The sequence below is a fragment of the Erpetoichthys calabaricus genome, chromosome 5, assembly GCF_900747795.2.
Source record: "Erpetoichthys calabaricus chromosome 5, fErpCal1.3, whole genome shotgun sequence".
Classification (NCBI taxonomy): Eukaryota; Metazoa; Chordata; class Cladistia; order Polypteriformes; family Polypteridae; genus Erpetoichthys; species Erpetoichthys calabaricus.
In genome coordinates this window covers 214,513,414-214,536,232 of record NC_041398.2, presented here as the reverse complement: position 1 = coordinate 214,536,232, position 22,819 = coordinate 214,513,414, and the positions used below count along the sequence as shown (strand labels likewise).

At 38.3% G+C, this 22,819-nt stretch overlaps 1 protein-coding gene across 1 annotated transcript in view; it reads left to right on the top strand.

The window, feature by feature from the left end:
- Window positions 1-318: 318 nt before the first annotated feature.
- Window positions 319-22,819, top strand: part of grp (gastrin-releasing peptide) — a 34,006-nt gene continuing 11,505 nt past the window's right edge. The window contains exon 1 of the mRNA XM_028803027.2: window positions 319-559. Coding sequence (XP_028658860.1) covers window positions 403-559 — 157 coding nt within the window. The 5' untranslated portion in view covers window positions 319-402. The remainder of the gene's footprint in view (window positions 560-22,819) is intronic.

The window sequence follows — 22,819 nt, the reverse complement described above, 5'->3', positions numbered from 1 at the left end:
TTCCAACAGAAAGAAGCTAATTAAAGGTGTAGATTCTAGACAACATCCGTCACCTCCTTTGAGGGTACATCAAATATAGCAGTAATTTGACTTTTCATATCGGTTTATTTATTCTTGAAGCGCTTTGTTTGTTTGTTCATTTTGTTTCCAACAGTTATAATACTTTAAGTAATATTTTAGTCACACACTGGAGCGTTCTTTAATGACAGGAAGCGTCAACGTTACTTCACAGGTTGTAGCAAATTCGTCACTGGTCGTGCCGCGTCTCTCCATAAATACAAGGCAGGTAGCGCTGGCGACTCACCTTGAGCGAGCGAACTCCACAGCGCGCATCTCTCCGGCTCTCTCGCTCTCTCACTCTTCCACTCTCTCTCTCTCTCTCTCTCACTCACTCCAGCCGCGATGGGTGCCGGCTTGCTCTTTTGGAAATACCGCTCGGTGCTATTTCTGCTCTACATAGCGGTAGTTATTTCCTGGCTACACCTGGGATCCGCAGTTCCTGTCCAAAACGGAGCGCCGCTGTCCAAGATGTACCCCAGGGGAAGCCACTGGGCTGTGGGTGAGTCGTAGTGCTTGACATTCGCGTTCTTTTTTGACTGTACAAAGACAACCGCAGGTGCTGGTTTCTTAAAACTCTGGTGTCTTTTTTTAATCATGCAAAAAAAACAACAACAAAAAAAAAACCAGTAAGTTAAACTGGACAAAAATGACTGAACACCTTCACAAACTTGAAAAGTATATTACAAATATATCGTATTGTAGCGGATTTTGTTTTTTTCTAATTAAAAGAAGAGCTCAAGAAAGAATAAATTGTATAATCTGTTTGCACTGTGAGAACAAAGAGATACTACAGGTGTTTTACGGTCACGTACAAAGCCAAAATGAACTTCTTTGAAGTCAAACATTATGCAGTTACCTAAGTCGCAAATACGTTGCATTGTGTTAGATATTGGTTTATGTTTTATGTTTGAATAAAATTAAGAACTCATTAACTGTAAATCTTAAAATAGGTTTGAAATGTGGAGACAAAGTGATAACCACATGTGTTTTATAGTCCTATATAGAAGGCAAAATTAAGTTCTTTTAATTAAATCATATGCCAGTCAAAGTATACACGCTTCACATTCGACATTAGACACACACACACACACATTATCTACTGTATCTAACTGTATTCTTTCTAAGCTTTCAAAAATATCCATCCACCTATCCGTCTGTATTTCCTTAAGCGCTTGTCTGCACTCTTAAAAATAAAGGTGCCATAGTGGCTCAGCAGTGCCACATGGGATCTACTTTTGGTTCCCAACACTACCATCCCCTTGAAGGTTCCAAAAAGAACTTTTATCTATTCAGATCCCTAACACGTTGCATAAATAGCCATACTGAGATACAAATTTGTGAGATTTGTAAAATAATGGGTTATTAACTTTGCGGAACACAGTAACAGAGAAGTTCAGGTTTTCGTCATTGGTCAAGCTTTTTTCCAAGTAGCTTATACATTAATGTATTCTGTTTTGTCCACATATATGAACCTTTTCAAAGCCTAAAGAACAAATTTCACATGCAAAGAACTCCTCATAAAATGAATCGTTTCTTTGTCAAGCAAATGTATTACAAGGAAACAAACATAAGAAAATGGTATTAAAGAACCGTTAATTTTTAATAGAGTGGAGCAGGGACGCGGGGCAGCTGGAGCCCATCAAAGCAGGATCAGCGGGAGCGAGTCAGGAACAACACATGGAACGAACTATCTCTCTCTCTATATTATATATATGTAGATAGAGATACGCTTTTCATATTTGTAGATATTTGTGTATCAAAGACCTTCGCTCCCATATATATATATATATATATATATATATATATATATATATATATATATATATATATATATATGTACTGTATGTATACACACACACACTATGACTTGCAGTTGAATTAAGTATGCGCGCGCGTGCAAACAACAGAAAATATTACATTTAGTACGTTTAATAACAAAAGTAGAACTTAAAAATGGTCGGCCACCTAGCATAAAAACATATGTACACAAACCAGTTGCTCTTACAGTAGAGTTTGCACTGTCCTCACGACGCCCTTCGAGTTAGGTATATTAATGACACTAAAATGGTTCGGACGTTATGATTTCCTCCGATTATTCGAGTGCCCTGTGAAACAGCTCCATGTCCAGAGTTGGTTCCTGCCTTGAACCCGATGTTGTTCGGGGAGGTTCCGACTCTCGTGAAAATATAATTTTCTGAAGTGGGCTCGATTGAATGCTTTTTCCATTAAAGTGGAAAAATGCAGTAAAAAGCGCGTAGAATCTTAAATTGTAGCTTCATTTCTTAAGTTATAATAGTGTTTTGTTTTGGTTAAATTAAACTAAATTAAATTATAGGTTAGCAATGCTTTCCTTTGTACCTGGCATTCCTTGTTCAATTCCCACCTAATATTGTTGGACGTCCTTCCCGTCTATGTGTCGGGCTTCCTCTCACACCCAGCCCCCCAAACCCCCCAAGACATGAGTGTTAGGTGAATGGGTGTGCCCGCATTGTGTCCAGACGCCCGCAAACGTGACCTGGAGAGAGTTTGAGAGTTTTATGTTAACAAATACATGGTTTGTGTATCCTCACTGGGCTCCAGCTAACATACAGTATGAAACAAACATTTCCAGCTTTAAAGTTTCAATCTAGAACGCAGGTGTGATTTTAAATTTGTAACTTGATTGCTTCTTTTCATTCCTGTACTTTGCAACTTTTGTTGAAACGAATAAGCATTGACAGCTAAATGTATATAACGAGAGACTGCAATCACATTTGTAGAAGAAATCATTGTTTTACATCAGTTTTACAACTTTTGAAATTTCCTCTGGGCTTGCATTTGTTTATGTTTATAATTTCCTACATACAAAATGCCACAGTTTGAAAACAGGAAATTATTCTGATCCATAATTTTAAGAAGAGACGGGGGTGCGTTACTATCTACAAACTGTTTACATGTAGCAAGGGTTTGATAGTTTTCAGCATCGGTACAGACGTTTCCTCAAACTGTAACGAACTATAGTGGCGAACTGCGAACAGACGTTTATGTAGTTGCAATTCCAAATATTGTCAGTAGGGGCCGCCGTAACGTTATGCAATTGTTTGATCCAGGAGGGCAGAAAACTTTTGAAGTTATTTAGGAAACTGGCAGCAAGTGTGAGCACGCAGACATATTGGTTATGCTATGCTTTCAAATTAAACTCATCAGTAAACCTGCAGTGTGTCTTTGCCATTCCTTTTCAAAATTTTCCTTTGCCAGGAATATGACTGCATTGCCTCTTACCCTGTCGATTATAAGATGTGACAATTTTTTTCAAGTTAATGTTAAACATCTAACATTATTATTCTCCGTAAATGAATACATTTATTCAAATCCATATCCGCAAGGAGCCTTAATCACATTTTGGCAGCACTGAAAGGCAGTCCCTTGTATGACACGAGCACACGCACAGCCTATTTTTAGTTTCGGGTAAGTCTAATTGTCAATGTCAACTTTATTTATATAGCACATTTAAAACAACATCGGAATGCTGTAGCCAAAGTGCTTTACAATAATAGTATTAAAGAAAAACATACAATTAACATGAATAACAGAAATAGAAATAAATGAACATAAATAAAATAAATAATAAATAGAAGTAATGTTACATAATTACAATGAGGAAACCATCAGTATTACTGAAGGTCACAGAATACATACAATACATCATGTGGATTTCCCCTTGGGATTAATAAAGTATCTATCTATCAAGTGAATAGAAATGAGTCTTTAATCTTGTTTTGAACAGTTCAATTGTAGACGACTCCTTTATTTGATGAGGTAACGGGTTCCACAGGCGAGGAGCAGCAGCTGCAAAAGCCCTGTCCTCCTTAGTTGTACACTTGGTACTAGGGACAACAAGAGACAACTGACCAGAAGATCTAAGCATTCTGGATGGCTGGTGTAAAACACATAATTCAGATAAATAGGCAGGAGCAAGCCCATGTAAAGATTTAAAAACTAGCAACAAGATTTTAAAATTAATTCGAAAAGTGACAGGCAGCCAGTGTAAAGAAGCTTATATTGGAGAAACTGAGTCATACTTTCTTGCCCCAACCAGAAAGCAAGAGGCAGCATTCTGGACCAACTGTAACTTGTGTATCAGGGATTTGCTAATCCCAGAATAGAGCGAGTTGCAGTAATCAAGGCGAGAAAAGATAAAAGCATGAGTAGCTTTCTCAAGATCCCTACAAGATAAAAAAATGCGAATCAATCTTCTAACTTGGAGACGGACATCGGAATGAAGCCCATCAAAGACACGGTGAGAAAATGCGAAGTCAATATCAGTTGCAATTCAAATGCAGGGTAACATAAAAACTTTATTTATTTATTTATGCTTGCAACACATACAATAGCATCAGCCGGCACAGTAGAACAACAGGATACTGAGTGGAAATCCCAGTTTACACCTGCTCCAATGTCCTGCAGGTATGTGTACTCCATCAAGGGATTTCTCTGTTTTGCGGGTGGCCTCCTATGACCCTGACTTGGATTTGTTGGTTATAGAATGAAACGAGATGCCACTTGAGAATATATGGATAACTGAAAAACAAATTTTATATATATATATATATATATATATATATATATATATATATATATATATATAAACGCAATATAAATATAAAGAATTATTATTATTATCCTCAGTTCTTTGTGGCATGGATTCCACAAGACACTCCTTTGAGATCCTGGTCCATATTGATTTTATTGACTCTACAATTTCTGCAGATATGTTAACTGTACATTAATGCTGCAAATCCCCTGTTCTATCACATTCCAAAGTTTTCTATTAGGTACAGATCTGCAGATAGGGGATGGCCATTGCAGAATACTGAACTCATTGTCATGCTCATGAAAGCAATTTGAGATGACTTTTTCTTTGTGACATGGTGCATTATAATGTTGGAAGTAGCCATTAGAAGATGTGTAAATTGTAGCCATGAAAGGATGCACGTGGTCAGCAGCAATTCAAGCGATGATTGATTTTTATTAACTGGCCCAGAGTGTGCATACACAATAATCCCCACACCATACACTACAACTACCACCACCACCACCACGAGCAGCAGTCTGGACTGTTAACACAAGGCAGGTTGGGTGCATGGATTCAGGCTGTTGAAGCCTAATTCTTCCCTACCATCTGTGTGTCTCAGCAGAAATCAAGTTTCTTCAGAACAGGCTGAGTTTTTCCAGCCTTCAACTGTCCAGTTTTGGTGAGCCTGTGCTCACTGCAGCCTTAGCTTTCTGTTCTTGGCTGAAATGGTCTCCTGCTGTTGTAGCCCATCTGCCTCAAGGTTCAATGAGTTGTGCATTCTGAGATTCTTTTGTGCTTAGTTTATCTGAGTTACCATAGTCCTTCTGTCAGCTTGAACCAATCTGGCCATTCTCCTCCAACCTCTCTCATTAACAAGGCATTTTTGTGCACAGAACTGCCACTCACTGGATGTTTTTTGTACCATTTTCAGAAAACTTTAGAGTCTATTAAACATGGAAATCCCAGGGGATTATTGCCAGTGGCACTCTATGTACGTCAAAAGATGACATATTTGGTCACATTCGTTTTAAGATGTATTCTGTTCATATTATTTCTTCCAATGCTTCCATATGACTGCATTTGGTGTTGAGAGTAGTTGGCAATCTAAAGCGTGTTTGTGAGATTTTCATTCAAAACCTCAATGATTCCATCCATGGTTACAAACACAAGTATTTAGTGTCAAAGGTGTTTAAAAGCTGCTTCTGTAAGATTGTCAGAGTTTGTAATTAACAGGCCAAAGGTTTCTTGACAAAAACACTTAAATCAAATTCAGTGCTGTCGAGGACCATATTCATTTACACTTATTTGCTTAGCAGATACGTTTATGTAAAGTGTCATTCAAAAGAGGTCAATGTAATCAAGTAAACATCATTCTGGGGGACACGTTTTACAGGATAAGTTTACAAAATTGATCACCACAAGTGAAGACTTCAGAATAAAACACAACCTTGTTATGATTCCTAGATTACAAAACCTAATATCAGTTAGATAGAAATTCACCACACAGGAGAGTCTTCAAACACTTTTTAAACACGTGGAAGGAGTCAGAATTTCAAATGGATGACGTCAGCTCATTCTGACAGCTCGGCGTCTGGACTGAGATTTGATGCCACACCGAGGTGCCATCACTAGATGCCTTTCATCAGCAGACCTGAATGGCCGGAAAGGAGCATAGGACCTCATGAGTGTCTGTCTGTATATATATTATGCCAGTAATGGCACACTGCACACTTGACTTGAGCATTCCTAGTTTTCAGACTCTTTCTCTGTACATTTAGCATTTCTTTGCTCAGAGGCTGATGCGCTTGTTGCTTCCTGAGCAGATCTTCTTTTCTTCACCCTACCGGCCTGCTTCTTCTCTTCTTTCGTTGGCATCTTTTCGCATTAAAACTGTTTAAGTCAGTGTTTGTGTTCCAATTACTTAGTTCTTTTTCCTTAAATTTTCACTTAAGCTAGCACTTAAGTCTTCAATCTGCCTAAAGAATGATATAAGAGGTGGTAGGGATGAGAACGGCGCTCATACGCATGCACCACATAGCCACCCTGATGGCCATTGTCAAGAGTTGATTCTACAATAAAATAAAATAAAAATAAAAAGAGGAATAACCTTGGAGGTCAATCATCACGCCAAAAGCGGATAGTAGACGTCACATAGTATATGTGTACCAAATTTCAGGTCAAAAGAGCAAATGGTTTGCAAGCTACAGGTGATTTAAAATCTTGGACAGACAAACGGACAGCCATGGTAGCGTATTATATCAGATGATATTTATACAAATATAAGAAAAGAGGCAACAAATACAGAACTACACTCTTAAAAATAATGGTTTTAATGGTAATTTAAGGTTCTTTACTGGGTTGTATGGCTCATTGTAGAACTGTTGCTTGACAAAGCACCATTTCATTTTGGGAAAGGATCTTTGCATGTAAAGTTGGTTCTTTAATGTTTGAAAAACTTCCTAATATATGGGAAAAACCTGAAACCTTTAATGTATGGTAGGCTACCTAGCAGGATACTAACATGTTAAGAAAACCTGGACTTAGCCCGTGTTACTGAATGTAGCAGACGTCCTTTTAAAATCATGACCCATTGGTATTTCACAAATCTGTAATCATCCACTCATGGTTATTTACTGTTCGCAGCCTGTTACGCATGTACCGCATAGCCACCCTGATGGCCGCTGTCGAGAGTTGATTCTACAATAAAATAAAATGAAAATAAAAAGAGGAATAACCTTGGAGGTCAATCATCACCCCAAAAGTGGATAGTAGATGTCACATAGTATATGTGTTCCAAATTTCAGGTCAATAAGTCAAACGGTTTGTGAGCTACAGGTGATTTAAAATCCTGGACAGACAAACAGACAGCCACGGTAGCATATTATGTATTAAGAGAGATACATACACCATGATTATAATAGTAATTTCCATCAACAACTGCATTAGAATTCTCAGCCCACAATCTTTAGCACTTATGAGCCAACACTAAGCTGCAAACAACAAAATAAATGAGCAGTTATAATTTTAATTCATTATCTGCTGCCCCCAAAGAGAATAAGTTGATTTTGCTATGGAATGTCCACACAAAAGCTTGGGTTTGACAGTAGAAAACAGTATGTAAGGACAATGTTAACAAAGAATGTGTGTCAAGGGATAACTTTGTTTTTTCCTGAGCAGATTCAATGACTAGAACCTTGCAATAACCACCATTGTTTTCTTCCAAATACATAACAGATGAGATACATCACTATACACTGTCATGTGTAGGATTTTCAACGCTTGTGACTTGAAGAATATCCACATCATATGGTTGTAGTACTAGGTAGGATGTTGTGCTGTGCTAGCCATTATGGATGTAGTGAGAAAAGAAGAAGCCTGAGTTGCCATGTAAGCTTGCATATTGTAATCTTTCTAGTTAGCCGATAAAAGGTGTCATTTTGCTTAACTTCTCACCACATCATATGGCATAACATTCAGTTTAGATCAAGACAATGAAGGCAACCAAAGATAGAGGCTGTCTGAACCCTTCATGGATCAATCAAGAAAGTTTAATTTTGAAATAACTAATGCTACTTCTGAGAGCTAAACTTCAAGTACTGCACAAATGTTGAACTGGAAATAGTTCTTCACTATAATGGACACTGCACTGAAGCCACCAACAGTGAATCTACCTCAATAAAGAGGCTAGGAGCACACACTGATACAGCACATTGCTGCACCCACCACATGACAAATCACCTCAAGATCCCAGATTAAGACCCGAGTGCAGCCATGTGACGGGTGACCTGTGGAATGGAACAGTGTGAGTTTTTTTTTTTTTTATGGTGGCTGGAGAGCCAATCCTGCCACCAACCCCCAGATTTTTCCCTGCAGGTTGGAGGGCCTACATGCAGGAATGAATGCAGATTAACGTCATACCCAGGACGGAGAAATTGCAAGTTAAGGGCCTTGCTCAATAAAGGCTGTTGTAATATTCTGGAGTGTTACAAAGCAATGCCTCATACATGAGGAATACAGTTTACGTACTTGCAAAATATACATAAGTGTAATGTGGGATTTAAAGAATTGCATTTTGTTCTTTTTTTGCAAAGCTAAATAATTGAAAATTTTTATCATTGTTTGACCTGCGATATATGCAGTGTATTTGACTGAAAACAATGAAGATCACTGTGTTGAATTTGAAATTGTTTAAATTGATGAACTGTAACATTTATAAATTAAATTCTTACTTGCAAGTATGAACAATACACAACACATCACTGCTCTCCCACAACATGATCAGCAAGTCTTACTAGTCAAACATCAATCATACCTTTAAACCACTGGATTCTTTCCCTACCGACACACTGAAATAAACCCAGTTCAGTTACAAGGGTCATACTGAAATTAATGAGAGACAATTTTTTAAAAATTGGAAATTTTGAGACTTAAATAAGCAAACATGTCATTTTAATGTACACACGTTGATTTATTTTCTTTGCAAAATCTCCATTTCTTTGGAAACATTTTTCCTCATCGTTCTGGTAGTTTAAAGATTCCCTTACAGAGTACTACTCTATTCCAGCTGCCTGAAGACACTGACATAAAATTTTTGTATTGTCTCTGCTCTCATAGTGCTTGCCTTGCATCTGGTCCTTTATGATTTCAAAAAGGTGGTAAATGCCGAGCGGTAGATCGAGAATGTTTGGAGTGAAGGGGTAAACCTCCTATCCCATTCTCTCCGTTTGTACCAAGAAATGAGCAGAGTGGAGCCAAGCGTTGTCATACTGCAGGATGAACTTCTTTCTAGGGGGTTTATCACACAATGCATGATGAGGCTTCATTAGTGTTTGGACATAATGAGCAGCATTTATGGTTTTTCCAGCCTGCAGAAATTTGATCAGGACACACTCCTCTGCCTGCTAACAGATGGTACCCATAACTTTTGCAGCTCATGGCACTGTCCTTGGCCTCCTTTTTCTTGGTTAAAGAAGAACAACTCTTGCCTGGAGAGAATAGAAGGATGGGAAAACAAAAGGAAAGAACTGTGTTTTGCTGAAGGCCTGTAAAGGGACTGTCATAAATTAAAGGTTATTTGAACCTCCCTATAACTAATGTTTGTGCAGTTGTGTTGAGGATTTGGAGTCCCGAGATGCCCCCTTGTAGTCAATATTACAATGACAAAAAAGTATATGTTTTTCAAAGTACATGACTCCAGGTCCATTTTACTCATAAAATTTTAGTTTGTTGAATGTTTCTAAAAAATATTTTATTATAACAAACTTGCTAGATTAAAAACAAAAGCTGAAAGCTGTAGAGTAGTTGTTGAAGTTGGGTGGGAATGTGATGTGCACTTTTTTTTTTTTATTTAAAGGATGTGTCTGTGGACGGAGTCAGGTAAAAGTCACAAGATGTCTTCTGATTTGACAAATTCCAGACTGTGAGGGAAACCAACTGGCTAATACCCTCCCCTGTGCTCTTTATTTAGTTCCCAAAAATATAGAAGAATCTACTCATTAATGACAGCATAATAAAGTCCTTTACAGAATTTGAGAGAAAAAAAATGTGAATGTAATTCTGTACTTAGCAAAATCTTCAGCTTTGATTTGCGATATATTTAATTAGTAATATTCATAAAGTTAATATTTTCCAACAATGTCTAATAACATATATTAATAAACAGAAGGTTTAACATAGCATTTACAAGAGCCAAATAGTGTGATGATATGTAAGGAATAGATAGATAGATAGATAGATAGATAGATAGATAGATAGATAGATAGATAGATAGATAGATAGATAGATAGATAGATAGATAGATAGATAGATAGATAGATAGATAGATAGATAGTGTGGCCCACCAGGCTGGCACCGCCAGCTGAACCCGACAGACAAGAGTCGGACACAAGTTCAAGGCACACTCTGATTTTTATTTTCTTTTTCCCTTGTGGGAAAGGCCTTCCCCATTCCCCACAAGTATAACACAGTCCCGGCACAAGCACAGCACAATACCACAAGTCTCTTTCTTCACTCTTTTCCTTCTCCTCCTTCACTCCTTGGGTCAAGCTTTGTCACTCCTCCTCCCGACTCTGGCTCCCCAAGTAGTGGCTGCTGGCTCCTTTTATAACGCACCCGGAAGTGCTCCAGGTGCTTGATGACTTGTTTCTGGCAGCACTTCCAGGTGTGGTGGAAGAACTGCCCAAAAGGGCTCAGCAGCTCCTGCTGCAGCACCCCCTGGTGGCGCCTGCGGATCCCAACAGGGCTGCACCACACCCATGAAGCCCTGCAGGAGTCCGAGGCACCACTGCAAACCAGGGGGTTGCCATCTAGCATCCCGTGGGAGGTAACACAAGAGCCCCGGCTGCACACTACGATAGATAGATAGATAGATAGATAGATAGATAGATAGATAGATAGATAGATAGATAGATAGATAGATAGATAGATAGATAGATAGATAGATAGATAGATAGATAGATAGATAGATAGATAGATAGATAGATAGATAGATAGATAGATAGATAGATAGATAGATAGATAGATAGACTCCCCAAGGGATTATTAAAACATTACAGAAGCTGAAGAAAAATATAACAAACCACAACCCCCTGTATGTAGGAGTAAGATATGTTCAGATCATTTGAACAGAGTAGGTCCATTTTTATGCATCCACAAATGGAACATGCAGACAGAAATTTGTTCCTTCCAAAGTGCCACCAGCATTCTAGGGTCAGATTGATTCATCATTAGTAACAGACTTAATCATTCTTGCTGCCAAGTTGATAAACAATGATGATGATGTCAGAAGAAACCTGTCCAGCATTTAAATAGTGTCTGAAATAAGAAGATTAAGTTATTTCTCCTGAGTACCCCAAAATGTCACATTACTTAAATTTGCTAGGACATGTTATGAAATGTGAGTTCATCCAACTTATTTAAAAGCGATTGAATATTCGGCATTATATGAAGGCAGACCAGATCTGAAACCTTTCCGCCCTACTTTTATCCTCGCTCTTGATCTTGCCCCTTTCCATTCTCAGATAGAGCTCCTTAGATAGTAATGATCGCAGTGCTGCCGACTGAGTTTGGTGATTCCTAATTTATCCCACTGTAGTATTCTACATAAATATTACTTAATTCATGAATTAATCCAGATCAGGATCAGAGACAGAGTCTACATGTTAGCAAGGTAGGAACCATCTCTGAACAGGGCACCAGTGGACCATAGATCACATTTGTGAGTTATTTAAGACTAGCAAGTCATGACACATAAATTCCTGTGACGTGGGAGTACCTGAGAAGAACCCACACAGATAAGGGGACAATGTGTTTAAAACTGTAGTCCATTCTCTGTCTATATGGAGTATGCATGTTCTCCCCATACCTGCAAGGAATTTTCTCAGAGTACTTAGGTTTTTCATTCCACAAGGATATGCATGTTAGTTTAATTTGTAGAGGTAAACTGTGTGTGGAAGTGTGTTCAGCAATGGCACCTAATTCAGAATTGGTTCCCATTTTGTTCCTTGATGCTACTGCGATAAGTGAAATAATGGATGGATGAACTATTAACCATAGCTACTTACAGCACAATGCATAGTACAATAGATTCCAAATGTCTACAACTGGTACCATGCAGGTTAGATGATTTGCTGAGAGTTATAAAATATGGGATAAAATTGGCAATTTAGTGTTTTACAGCCCACCTCTTTAGCTGCCAGGACCACACTCCCTGACTAATGATTTAAGTAGCTAGGAAGAATTGTAGTCTTCACATCAAAAATCACTTCTGGGTGATTTTCTGCATGGAATATTAAGTAGGGGGAACCATTAGGTAATTGCTGCTTTGCACCTGCACTCAGTGAAGAGTGCTATACAAAAATAAACTGAATTGAATCCTCTACGGAGTTTAGCTCTTTCAAGCACAACTGAGTGGCAGTGTGAAACTTAAGAATAATTAGAACTTACTAAAAAGCAAATTGTGAAGCTAAAGAATCAAAATCAGATGGACAAAGAGACTGACTTACCATTCCGTTTTATATTTTACAGAAGTTAGCACTAACTTTTAAAGAATAGCTCAGCAGTGACAGCTCCTGAAAAAGCGGTGTAAATTTTAACTTAGAAAAACTTGCATATTGAAGTGGGCTCCCTGAAAAACACGCAGACATTTCACATAAATAAACTGAGGGCAATTTATTTCTGCCCACTCGTTTGAGACGTTTCTACACTTTAAGCACTTCATGTCAGTGCATCCCTCAGACTCATTTTACACGTTGTGAGGAGTGGACGGCGAGTGGTATTACCTCCTCCTTTAGCTCATAAAGCGGCACTTAAGCCTGATTGCTGCTCACCAGGCTGGACAGCGGGGTATAGATAACATTTCTTGCCTGAAAATTTGTTTGTGCTAGTGCTCGGGAATTGAAGCCGACAATTTTGTCCTGATTTGCGCACAGCAGAGTTCTAAAGAAAAAGAAGGAAAATGAAGAAAACACATCTTTCAGGCTGCAATTGTAGCTCATGTAACATTTTTCTCTATGCACTTTCATTGATGAAAAGCATATTGCAATCTTTGCTTTTGATTTCTCAGATATGTCTTCTGAAATTATTATTTTTATCATGATGTTAAATGTAGGGCATGCTAAACAATAAAATATGGACAATACGCTTGAATCATGTCTTCTGAAGCAGTCGTTATGGTGTTTTTGTACTTTTAAAAATGATATATGTGATGTCAGTTTATTTGGTAAAAGAACATTTCTTGATGTGTGGAAAGTCAGAGAGTGTGTGCCCTGAGTTGGACCACTAAAGCCCACTGTTGTCAGAGTAACTGTGAAGGCGTCTTTGCCCATCAAGCCAGGCCATACTTCCAGGATGATTAACAGGATGGATGCAGCTCAGTTATGTAATACAGGTTCTCTTGTATTGCAAAGCCAATCTGGTCCTAAAATGTCGTTGTAATGCAACTTTTCATAATGCAAGCACAAAATTATTATTTATTTAAATGGAAAATATTTTCCTATCCCCAAAAATGCCCACCTGCTTTTGTTTAATTAAGTTCAGTACCTGAAAATTGACAATTTGTGTACTAATAACACCAGTCATCAAAACAAACTCAAAGATTTTATTGCTTCATTATATTCTGTCTGCGGTGGGTTGGCACCCTGCCCAGGATTGGTTCCTGCCTTGTGCCCTGTGTTGGCTGGGATTGGCTCCAGCAGACCCCCGTGACCCTGTGTTCAGATTCAGCGGGTTGGAAAATGGATGGATGGATGGATTATATTCTGTTCAATAAGGCTTTCATGTACGCTTTATCACATTCAAATGATCTTTCTCTGGCTTTTCCAACTATTTCTCAATCTTTTTGGCAGTCATGATACACAAGATATTGTGAGGAGACACCTGAGCAACACGTGCAACAACAGCTGTGATAATAACTACGAATGGGATTGCACATTAACCAACATCTAGCTCCTCTTGACATGAACTGGAGTCATGACCACAGACAGACAGGGTGTGAGGCCTTCTAAAGGCTCCACAAACCAGGCCAGGCTGCCTATGCCTGCCTAGAATAGGCCTCACCCCAAAAGGCCTAACCACAACTAAAACGGCCAGTTTCGGCCTATGCAAATCTGAAAGGGGTAGCTCTTAGAAAATATCAAGATACCTTACAATGTAAAGGAAACGACTTGCAGAGGTACCTCAACACAATCCACAGCAGACAAGTCCCAATAAACAAAGAGTAATCCAAGAACAGAGTAAAAGATCAAAACCCAAAAAATCCAATAAAAAAACACAGTACTTACATACTTACAAGAGCTTCAAAGACCTTCAAGGCACCACAACTGAGCTCTGTCAGCTTTGACCTACAAAGCCAGAGGGAGGCTCACGAGTGGTGACACCAGGGAGGTGCTGCCTTTTGGGATCTACAAAATACAAGAAACATAGGAGAACATACTGTTATGCATATAAAACACAAAAAGTGTAAATTAAACAATAAAGTTTATCTAATCAGAGAAAGCAAGGTCAAAGAACAACATTTTACATGAAAGAAAAGAAAGTAGAGGAGCAAAGAAACATGGAAGCTTAATAATAAGATATCATAAGACCACAGGAAATTTGACAAATGAGAGAAGACCATTCAGTCCATTGAGTTCAGTTGTGTAGCTAAGAGCTAAGCTGTCCCAATATCTCATTTGGACCTTTGTTAAAGCTTGTCAAGGTTTCTACTTCAACTACTGTACATGTCTTGGTAGCTTGTTCCAGAATCCAACAGCTCTTTGTGTAATAATGATTTGCTTATGGCAGCAAACTCTGACCACACCAATACATTAATTCTTTTAGACCTTAGTGCAGCATTTGATATTGTCAAAAATGAAATTCTAATGTCCAGAATGAAGAACATTTTACCATTGTACTCTTTGGAACTTCACTATACCACACAGCATCTTTTGTGAAAATAAAATCTTTTTACTGTGTTTGCCAATTTTTTCTAGCCAGGGTTTGGCTGTATAATACTGGGCATTGTAAGTGCTTTTGCAACTTTTTGGGCATTTATGTGCTTTGGAACACCTACTTCACAAATTTACCTTGAGGCGAAACACCATTTGTTTTGCAAATTCTATAAGCTGTGCTGCAAATTCAGTTTCACACAAATTATTTTGCTTATTGCTATCCATCATCTTTTTGTTCTTATACATTTATTTCTTATTTCCTTTTTTTTAAAAGATACGTTTAAGCACTTATGTATGAAATGCAACTGTTTCGGGGTTTTTTTGTTACTTTTTTGGTAAGTTTCATTAATTATATCGTTAATTAATTCTGAGTACTTTAATTATATGTATTCCTAAATACATTCAGTTGAAAAATGTGTATGTTTAATCTGGAAGGTTTTAAATTTTATTAAACCCTTACAAAATTAAGGGAAGGTAATTCTGCCTATGAACCCTCACTGGGTTATTTTGTGTTCCTTTTATGCAGAATAGGCAGGTCACCTCTCAGTCATCTTACAGTTGGGCCACCGATTGGCTTAACTATCTTTTTTATTTACGGAAACTCAAATAGTATGGGCCATGAATATTATGTTAGAAACATGGTGTATCTTTTTCTCTTTTATGTAACTTTTAGCAACTAAGAATAGATTATTATTTTGCTCTTTATTGTGATTCCATGTTAACTCTACCTCCTATCATGCTGTCATCTAACTGCTGTATTGAGCCCACTCCTACCTAGGGAAACATGGTAGCAGGGAATATTAAGGAAAGAATATACAAAGACTTCAAGAAACAAAAGTTTAATAAAAATGTAGGTATATGTAATTGAGTATAGAGTGTCTTTAAAATAAGTTATTGTATTTCAAATTTTAAATTGTTGGTGTAAAGACATTATTTCAGAAACATGAAATCTACCCTGATTTTACCTCATATCTGTTTTTGTTTTTTATTTGGACTGCTCAAATAAATTTTGCGATTGATCCAAACGTGTGGCCCCCATACACAAAATGAATAAAAACAATTTTGTCAGACAGTTGCAAACTAAAAGATGCTGGTTGCTGCTCTGCTTCACATCATTTCAGTGCAGGATGTGTGCAAATTCATCAGCACCTGATGACAAGGAAGAGAGTCGAGAAATAAAAAGATCAGACCTGCTGGTTTAGGCGCATTTGTCACTGCCGGTGTTCTGTACATAGAAACAAGTGACCCAAAGGACAGGCACAGATGTTATCTTTGGTAGAACTGCAATGGCCTGTTGTTCCAGTTGCTTGCTTTGAGCAGCACTTTATTTTCTATTTTTTATCATGATGGATCTCATACTGGATCTCTCTGTGCAGATTTTCTCTCGTTCGCCTGTCTGTTGCCTGCAACATCACGTGATGTGACACACCAGTTTTTCACTGTTTTGTTTAGCTTAAAAATGCATATAAATTCTGGCAAACATTAAATATTTTTTGTGGTTGAGTTTGTGGAGGTGGTGATAGGGCCCTTTAGGTCTGAATGCCACCACGCCAATGCACAGTGTGTTGCTGTTCGGCTCGCTGCTCAGTCACTTCCACTGCTGCCTGGATACCCTCTGTGATTTCAAAGGCAGGATTGTGACTGGTGATATGAAAACTCACAGTTTCAAACCACATGACAGCTGACGTTAGAACTTGTAACAGAAGCTGTCATTGGTCTAATGGATTTGCTTCATGGATTGGTAAATGGGGAATGTTTGGGAAAAAACAAAGGGAGGTGCTTAGGGGGCCATGGGATTTCCAACCCACTCCACATGGTTGCTACGCCACTGCAGCCAAAACTTCTGGGGAATAGGCTCCAGTTAATAACACACAGCCATAGTTGGATGTACCTGGTACGGTCAGGAAGATGACTACAGGGCACTAGTGGAGGACTTTGTTGAATGGTGCAAATGGGATCACCTGCAGCTCAACATCAGTAAGGTAAAAGAGATCATTTTAGAGTTCAAGAGAGTGAAGCCCATTCTTCCCTTGATTCTTATTGATGGTGAAGATGTATGGGTTTTGACAGCATATACTGTAAATACCATGGAGTGAATGTGAACAACAGGCTTGACTAGAGTACCAACACTGAAGCTTTACACAACAAGGCTCAGAGTGAACTGTTTGTTGGGGAGGTTGTAGCCATTTAGTTTATTCAGGCTTCTCTTACATGTTTTCTAACAGTCTGTAGTGGCCTGTGTGGTAGTGTCCCAGGGAAATGGCATTAGTGCATCTGGTACCAACAGACTAAACAAACTGATTTTAAAAAAATGTCAGGCTGGACTCAGTGGAGAAAGTTGTAGAACACAGATCACTCGAGAAGCTGCCTACTATTTTGGGCAAAGACTCTCACCCCTTGTACAAGGTCTTGGCTAAGGACTACATTTAGAAACAGACTGAGACAACTTCGCTGCTCTATGGAGTGTTAAGTGGGATTATTTTGTACCCACAGCCATCAGGCTCTATAATATGTCTGCCCTCAGCTTGTTCCCTGTGTGCTGAATGGTACTGACAGACAATGATGCCATGTGCCATATATGTGCTAAAGATCGACATCCTGTACATGAAACTGTAACTTATACAATAAGTAAATGCAATTCTAATCACTTTACACTTAGCAAATACCTACACTTCATTAATTTACTTATAATTATTGTTATATGTGTAGGTGTATCTTGTTAGTTATAATAAAATCATAATTCTTGTTATATGTACATTTGTACCTTTTTTGTCTACTGCTCTAACCCTGCAATTTGCTTTGTAAATAATAATGTTACTATTTGTCTTTTTCTACTATTATGTCGATTGCAGTAGAAGGTGCCAGGGCAGTTCTAAAGTGCATCAGATACATTTGTTTGAAGACTAAGCTCTAAATAATTCCACATCCACCTATCAATGTTTGAACCAGGTTGTGGTCACATTAACCAGGGAGAATCCAGCCCTGGGCTAAGAGCTTATTCGTCACAGGACACACTCATAGACAGGAAAATACCAATTGAGAGTCACTAATCAATCTAATATGGACGTGTTTGGAAGACTAGATTAGAATTCAGTCCTGGTCACTGTTTTTGTGGAGTTTTCACTGTATTGGTATAGGTTCTTCTGGAGGGCACTCTGCCGTCAAATATTCCAAAGATGTGTGAGTTAATTTGCTTAATGAATACAAATTATCAAAGTGTGGCTATTTATGTGAATGTGCCCTGTTATGAACTGGTCTCCCACACCAGGGTGCAGCATAACGTTTGCTAGGATAGTTACTGGCCTCTGAAACATTAGGTTATAATACGTAGATTAAGAAGATGGGTGACAAGAAAATTTTACTCTGTGCAATGGGCCTTTCTTTAATCTACACCATACAAAGGCATATGAAATGTACAAATCAGCAGTACAACTATTTATAACATAACATTCTCTGAATCCCATTCAGTGTTTTGGGGAGCTGGAGCTTGTTCTAGAGTCATCAGGGAGAAGGAAGGAATCAATCCTGGAAAGGGCACCATTCCATAGCAGGCCTCATTCAGGGACAACACAACGTTTGCAGTTTACCTCATCTTCTTATATAATACTTTACCATGGCTGTCTGTTTGTCTGTCCATGATTTTAAATCACCTGTAGCTCACAAACCATTTGAACTATTGACCTGAAATTTGGTACATATATACTACGTGACGCCTACTACCCGCTTTCAGGGTGATGATGATAGACCTCCAATGTTATTCTCGCTTTTTATTTTTATTTTATTGTAGAATCAACTCTTGGCAGCGGCCAGAAAGGCGGCCATGTGGCACATGCATACGGGCGCCATTCTCATCCCTACCACCTTTGCCATCACTTCCCCTACCTCTTCATATCTTAGATCATTCTTGAGGCAGATTGAAGACTTAAGTGTCAGCTTAAGTGAAAAATTAAAGAAAACGTACTAAGTAATTGCAACACAAACACTGGCTTAATCAGTTTTAACGCAAAAGGATAGAAGAAGTGGGCCGCTAGAGTGGAGAAAACGATCTGCTCACAAAGCAGCAAGCGCATCAACCTCGGAGCAAATGAATGCTAAATGTACAGAGAAAGAGGATGAAAACTTTAAGTCAAATGTATTCACTGCACGTTATCGTGCAGTCCGCAGTTACTGGCATTCATATAATAGAGGATATGGGAGAAACAGTCGGGTACAAAGAATATGAAAATACAAGGACTCTGAACCCAGGATGCTGGACCTACGAGGCAGCATCGTTGAACATTGTAACGTGGTGCTGCTAGTTGTTGTTTAAGTTTCAAATCAAATCAAATTACAGTTTATTATCATTGTGTTTTTTCATAACAAAATCACATCAACAACTACTTAAGTCCATGCCAAATATATAATAAATACTTAGAAAAAGGAAAATAGCATACAATCACAGTATACTGCACAATAAATTACAGTAAATACATCCACAGTGTGTAATTTTTGGTCAAATATTGCACACATATCGCATATGTATTGTTATTGCCTTCAAATATTTAAACTTTGTGACTAAAAAAAAATGGAAATTCATTATTGCACTGTTATTTAAATTATAACTTTACTTAGATTTAGACTTCAATGGAAGGATGGACCTTGGGTAAAAACTGTTTCTGAACATGCTTGTGCAGGGCAGAAGATCAAACAGACGGTTACTGGGGTGAAATGGATCTTTAATAATGTTAAATGTCCTCTTCAAGCTGCGTGATCTATAAATGTCATCAGCTGATGGAAGCTGTGTTCCTATGATCTTCTCTGCTCTTTTAACACCCAACTGAAGATCTCCCTGTTTAGCTTTGGTACAACTGCCATACCAAGCTGTGACACAGTAGCTTAGCAGGCTTTCTGTAGCACAGCTGTAAAATCTGAAAAGCAGATTCTAGGGCACATTTACTCTTCTCAGTTGCTTCAAATAGTAAAGTCGTTTCTATGCTTTCCTTTACTATAATGAAGGTGTTAATAGACCTCACCTGGAGTACTCTGTACAGTTTCCGTCTCCAGGCTCCAAAAAGGACATAGCAGCACTGGAAAAAGTCCAGAGAGGCTGATTTCAGGGCTACAGGGCAGGAGATATGAGGAAATATTAAATGAGCTGAGCCTTTTTAATTTAAGCAAATGGAGAATTAGAGGAGATGTGCTTGAAATGTTTAAAATTGTGTATGGTTCGGGAATAGTGGATCAACACTGTGACTTTAAAATGAGTTCATCAAGAATATGGGGACACAGTTGGAAACTTCTTAATGGTAAATTTTGCACAAACATTAGGAAGTTTCTCTTTAGGCTAACAAGTAGTGTCAATAAGATTTTGACTTGATGTAAATTTTTGAAGAATTAAGTGGATAGGACTGGCAAGCTTTGTTGGGCTCAATGGCCTGTTCTCGTCTTGATTGTTCTAATGTTCGAAAGAGAGATCTCCTGTTGTAACAAATCAGACCCAAAATGCTGAAAGCGGACCGATCGCTACTGCTCACCTACCTAAACTGTAAGGTGGCTAATGTGAGGATAGGTGAATATCACCCCCGAAGAGTCCTCACGTACGTCCCCCTTTAATATAATCAAACAGTATAAGTAAAAAAGACAGTTGCAAGACAATTTTAGCAAAGCCAGAATGTATGTTTAAAAAAGAAAGACAAAGATGAAAACAGCAATGACCCTTTTCTTTCCCAACACACAATAATCCCTAAATGTGTGAATACTGTAAATATATATACAGTGAAATACACACCCCAGCCCCTCCCGAAGTTCACACAACAGTCCAGAGTTCGAGTTGTCTTATTATAATGGGTGGATAAATTGTAGATGCCATCCAACAAAAGAATCGGAATATTTAAATGTAAAATGTTTCCACAGTTGGTACTGCGCCATTATTAAAAAATCGGGAGTGGTCTCCCCCAGACTTTCTCGTATACAGACAATTATTATATATGTATATTAAAGAACCATCAACAACAAATCAAATGAAATTAATAATATATTGAACAATTACTATAAAAGTAAAGTTGAATAAATGAGACTGCAGCTGCATGAGTAAAAGGTAAAGTACTACTTCCGGTTAACGGAAATAGCCCAAAAGTTGATAGAAATCAATGTTTTGTACCTAATACTTGTATGCAAAATTTGGTTGACTTAAGTGAAAGTGTACTCAAGATATCGTGTTTACATACACACACATAGACACACAGACATAATTCCACTCAGAGATGTCTAAAACGTCGAGATTCATCAAAATCTCGAGATGGAATTTTTGGAGGATTCCAATACTCTCCTATATTTCGAATACGAGAAAGTCAGGGAGGTCTAAAACGTCGTGATTCCTCAACATCGAATCTTAGGATGATTCCAATGCTTTCCCCGTACTTCAATATACGAGAAAGTAAAAAAGAACTTCAACGAGCTCACCTGGGCCCGCTCGTCTTAACCAAGCGCAATGCACGATTCACGTCCCTGGAGACCTTCGCCTATCTAGGCAGGTCTTCGTAGCCGTAGTTCCTTTTATATGGCCAATGCAGATGCTGATCTGTTTTGCTAGTTTGCCAGTCTTTTCCCTTCGATTGCTATCCTACCTCTCCTTCTGAAAAACGGCGCGATTTGTGTAAATTACTTCTTAAACCGGACGTCCAGCCTTCAGGGGTGCCGCTGTCAATCACCTGTATATTCCCAAAACAGCGTGAATGGGCGACCTTCTTTGACCGTACAAGCTGATCACTGAGAGAACTCGCAAACGCGTAAGGCGACGGTGCTACACTATAATGCTAATCAACCACCGAATTTAAGCTGGCTTTCCATAGGTTCATTCCTGATCATAGTCGATTTATGTTTCGTTCTTCGAGTTTTCCTAAAATCTATAAAAATGAATTATAGATTGTGTGTTCGGATTCAGCGGGTTGGAAAATGGATGGATGGATGGAAGCTTATTATAATTACTGGCATTGCATACAGATTGATCATTTTCTCAAGGTCACTAAGTGATGATGATATGAACCCGATCCTAGTGTTGGGTTTTCAAGTGCCTTAGCCATTCAGCAGCACAATCTGCCCAACACGGATGAAAGAAAACAATTTTGCGTGACGGCCTCCTTTTAAACGTTTTGACATACTTTTGTGAAATTATGGGTTGCATTGCAGTTACAGCGATCATAATACGCTGTACCAGTTTCATTATATAGATACGCTAGTCTAGCGGCAGTCCACAGAGAGATAAACGCTGTTAATCATAAAGAAAGTTACAAAAAGGTCACTAAGATTTTTTTCTTTTTTTTTTCCAAAGTAAGAAGCTAACAAATCTGTCAGGTGTCTACGTCAGCAGCTATGCCTACTGCTTCTGCTCTAACCAGATATTTGAAACAATGGAATGATTGAAAAACACCTACATTTAATTCTGAAATTTTATCCCAAGCTATTGAGAGCAAGAGAACCCAATTGGCTGTTTTACGCGGCTGTAAGCAGATGATGAATATATCAAGCGTTGTCAGTCGTTGTGACCGCAAAAACTGAGAGGGAAAGACTCCAAAAGATCATCTAATTAATCTTTAACGGTGAATTTAATTTCTCCTTCTTTTCAAATCATTCCCTCCGTGAATATCTATGCAAATTGTACTGAAACACCAGTGATGAGACTGTCAAAACACCCATTTCTGCTCACCAGCGCTCCTTTTGTTTCTCTTCAATTTTGTAGTTTTCATTTAAGAAGGTGATTAGTATTTTTTTTTTTACTGATTGAATACTGACAGTTTCT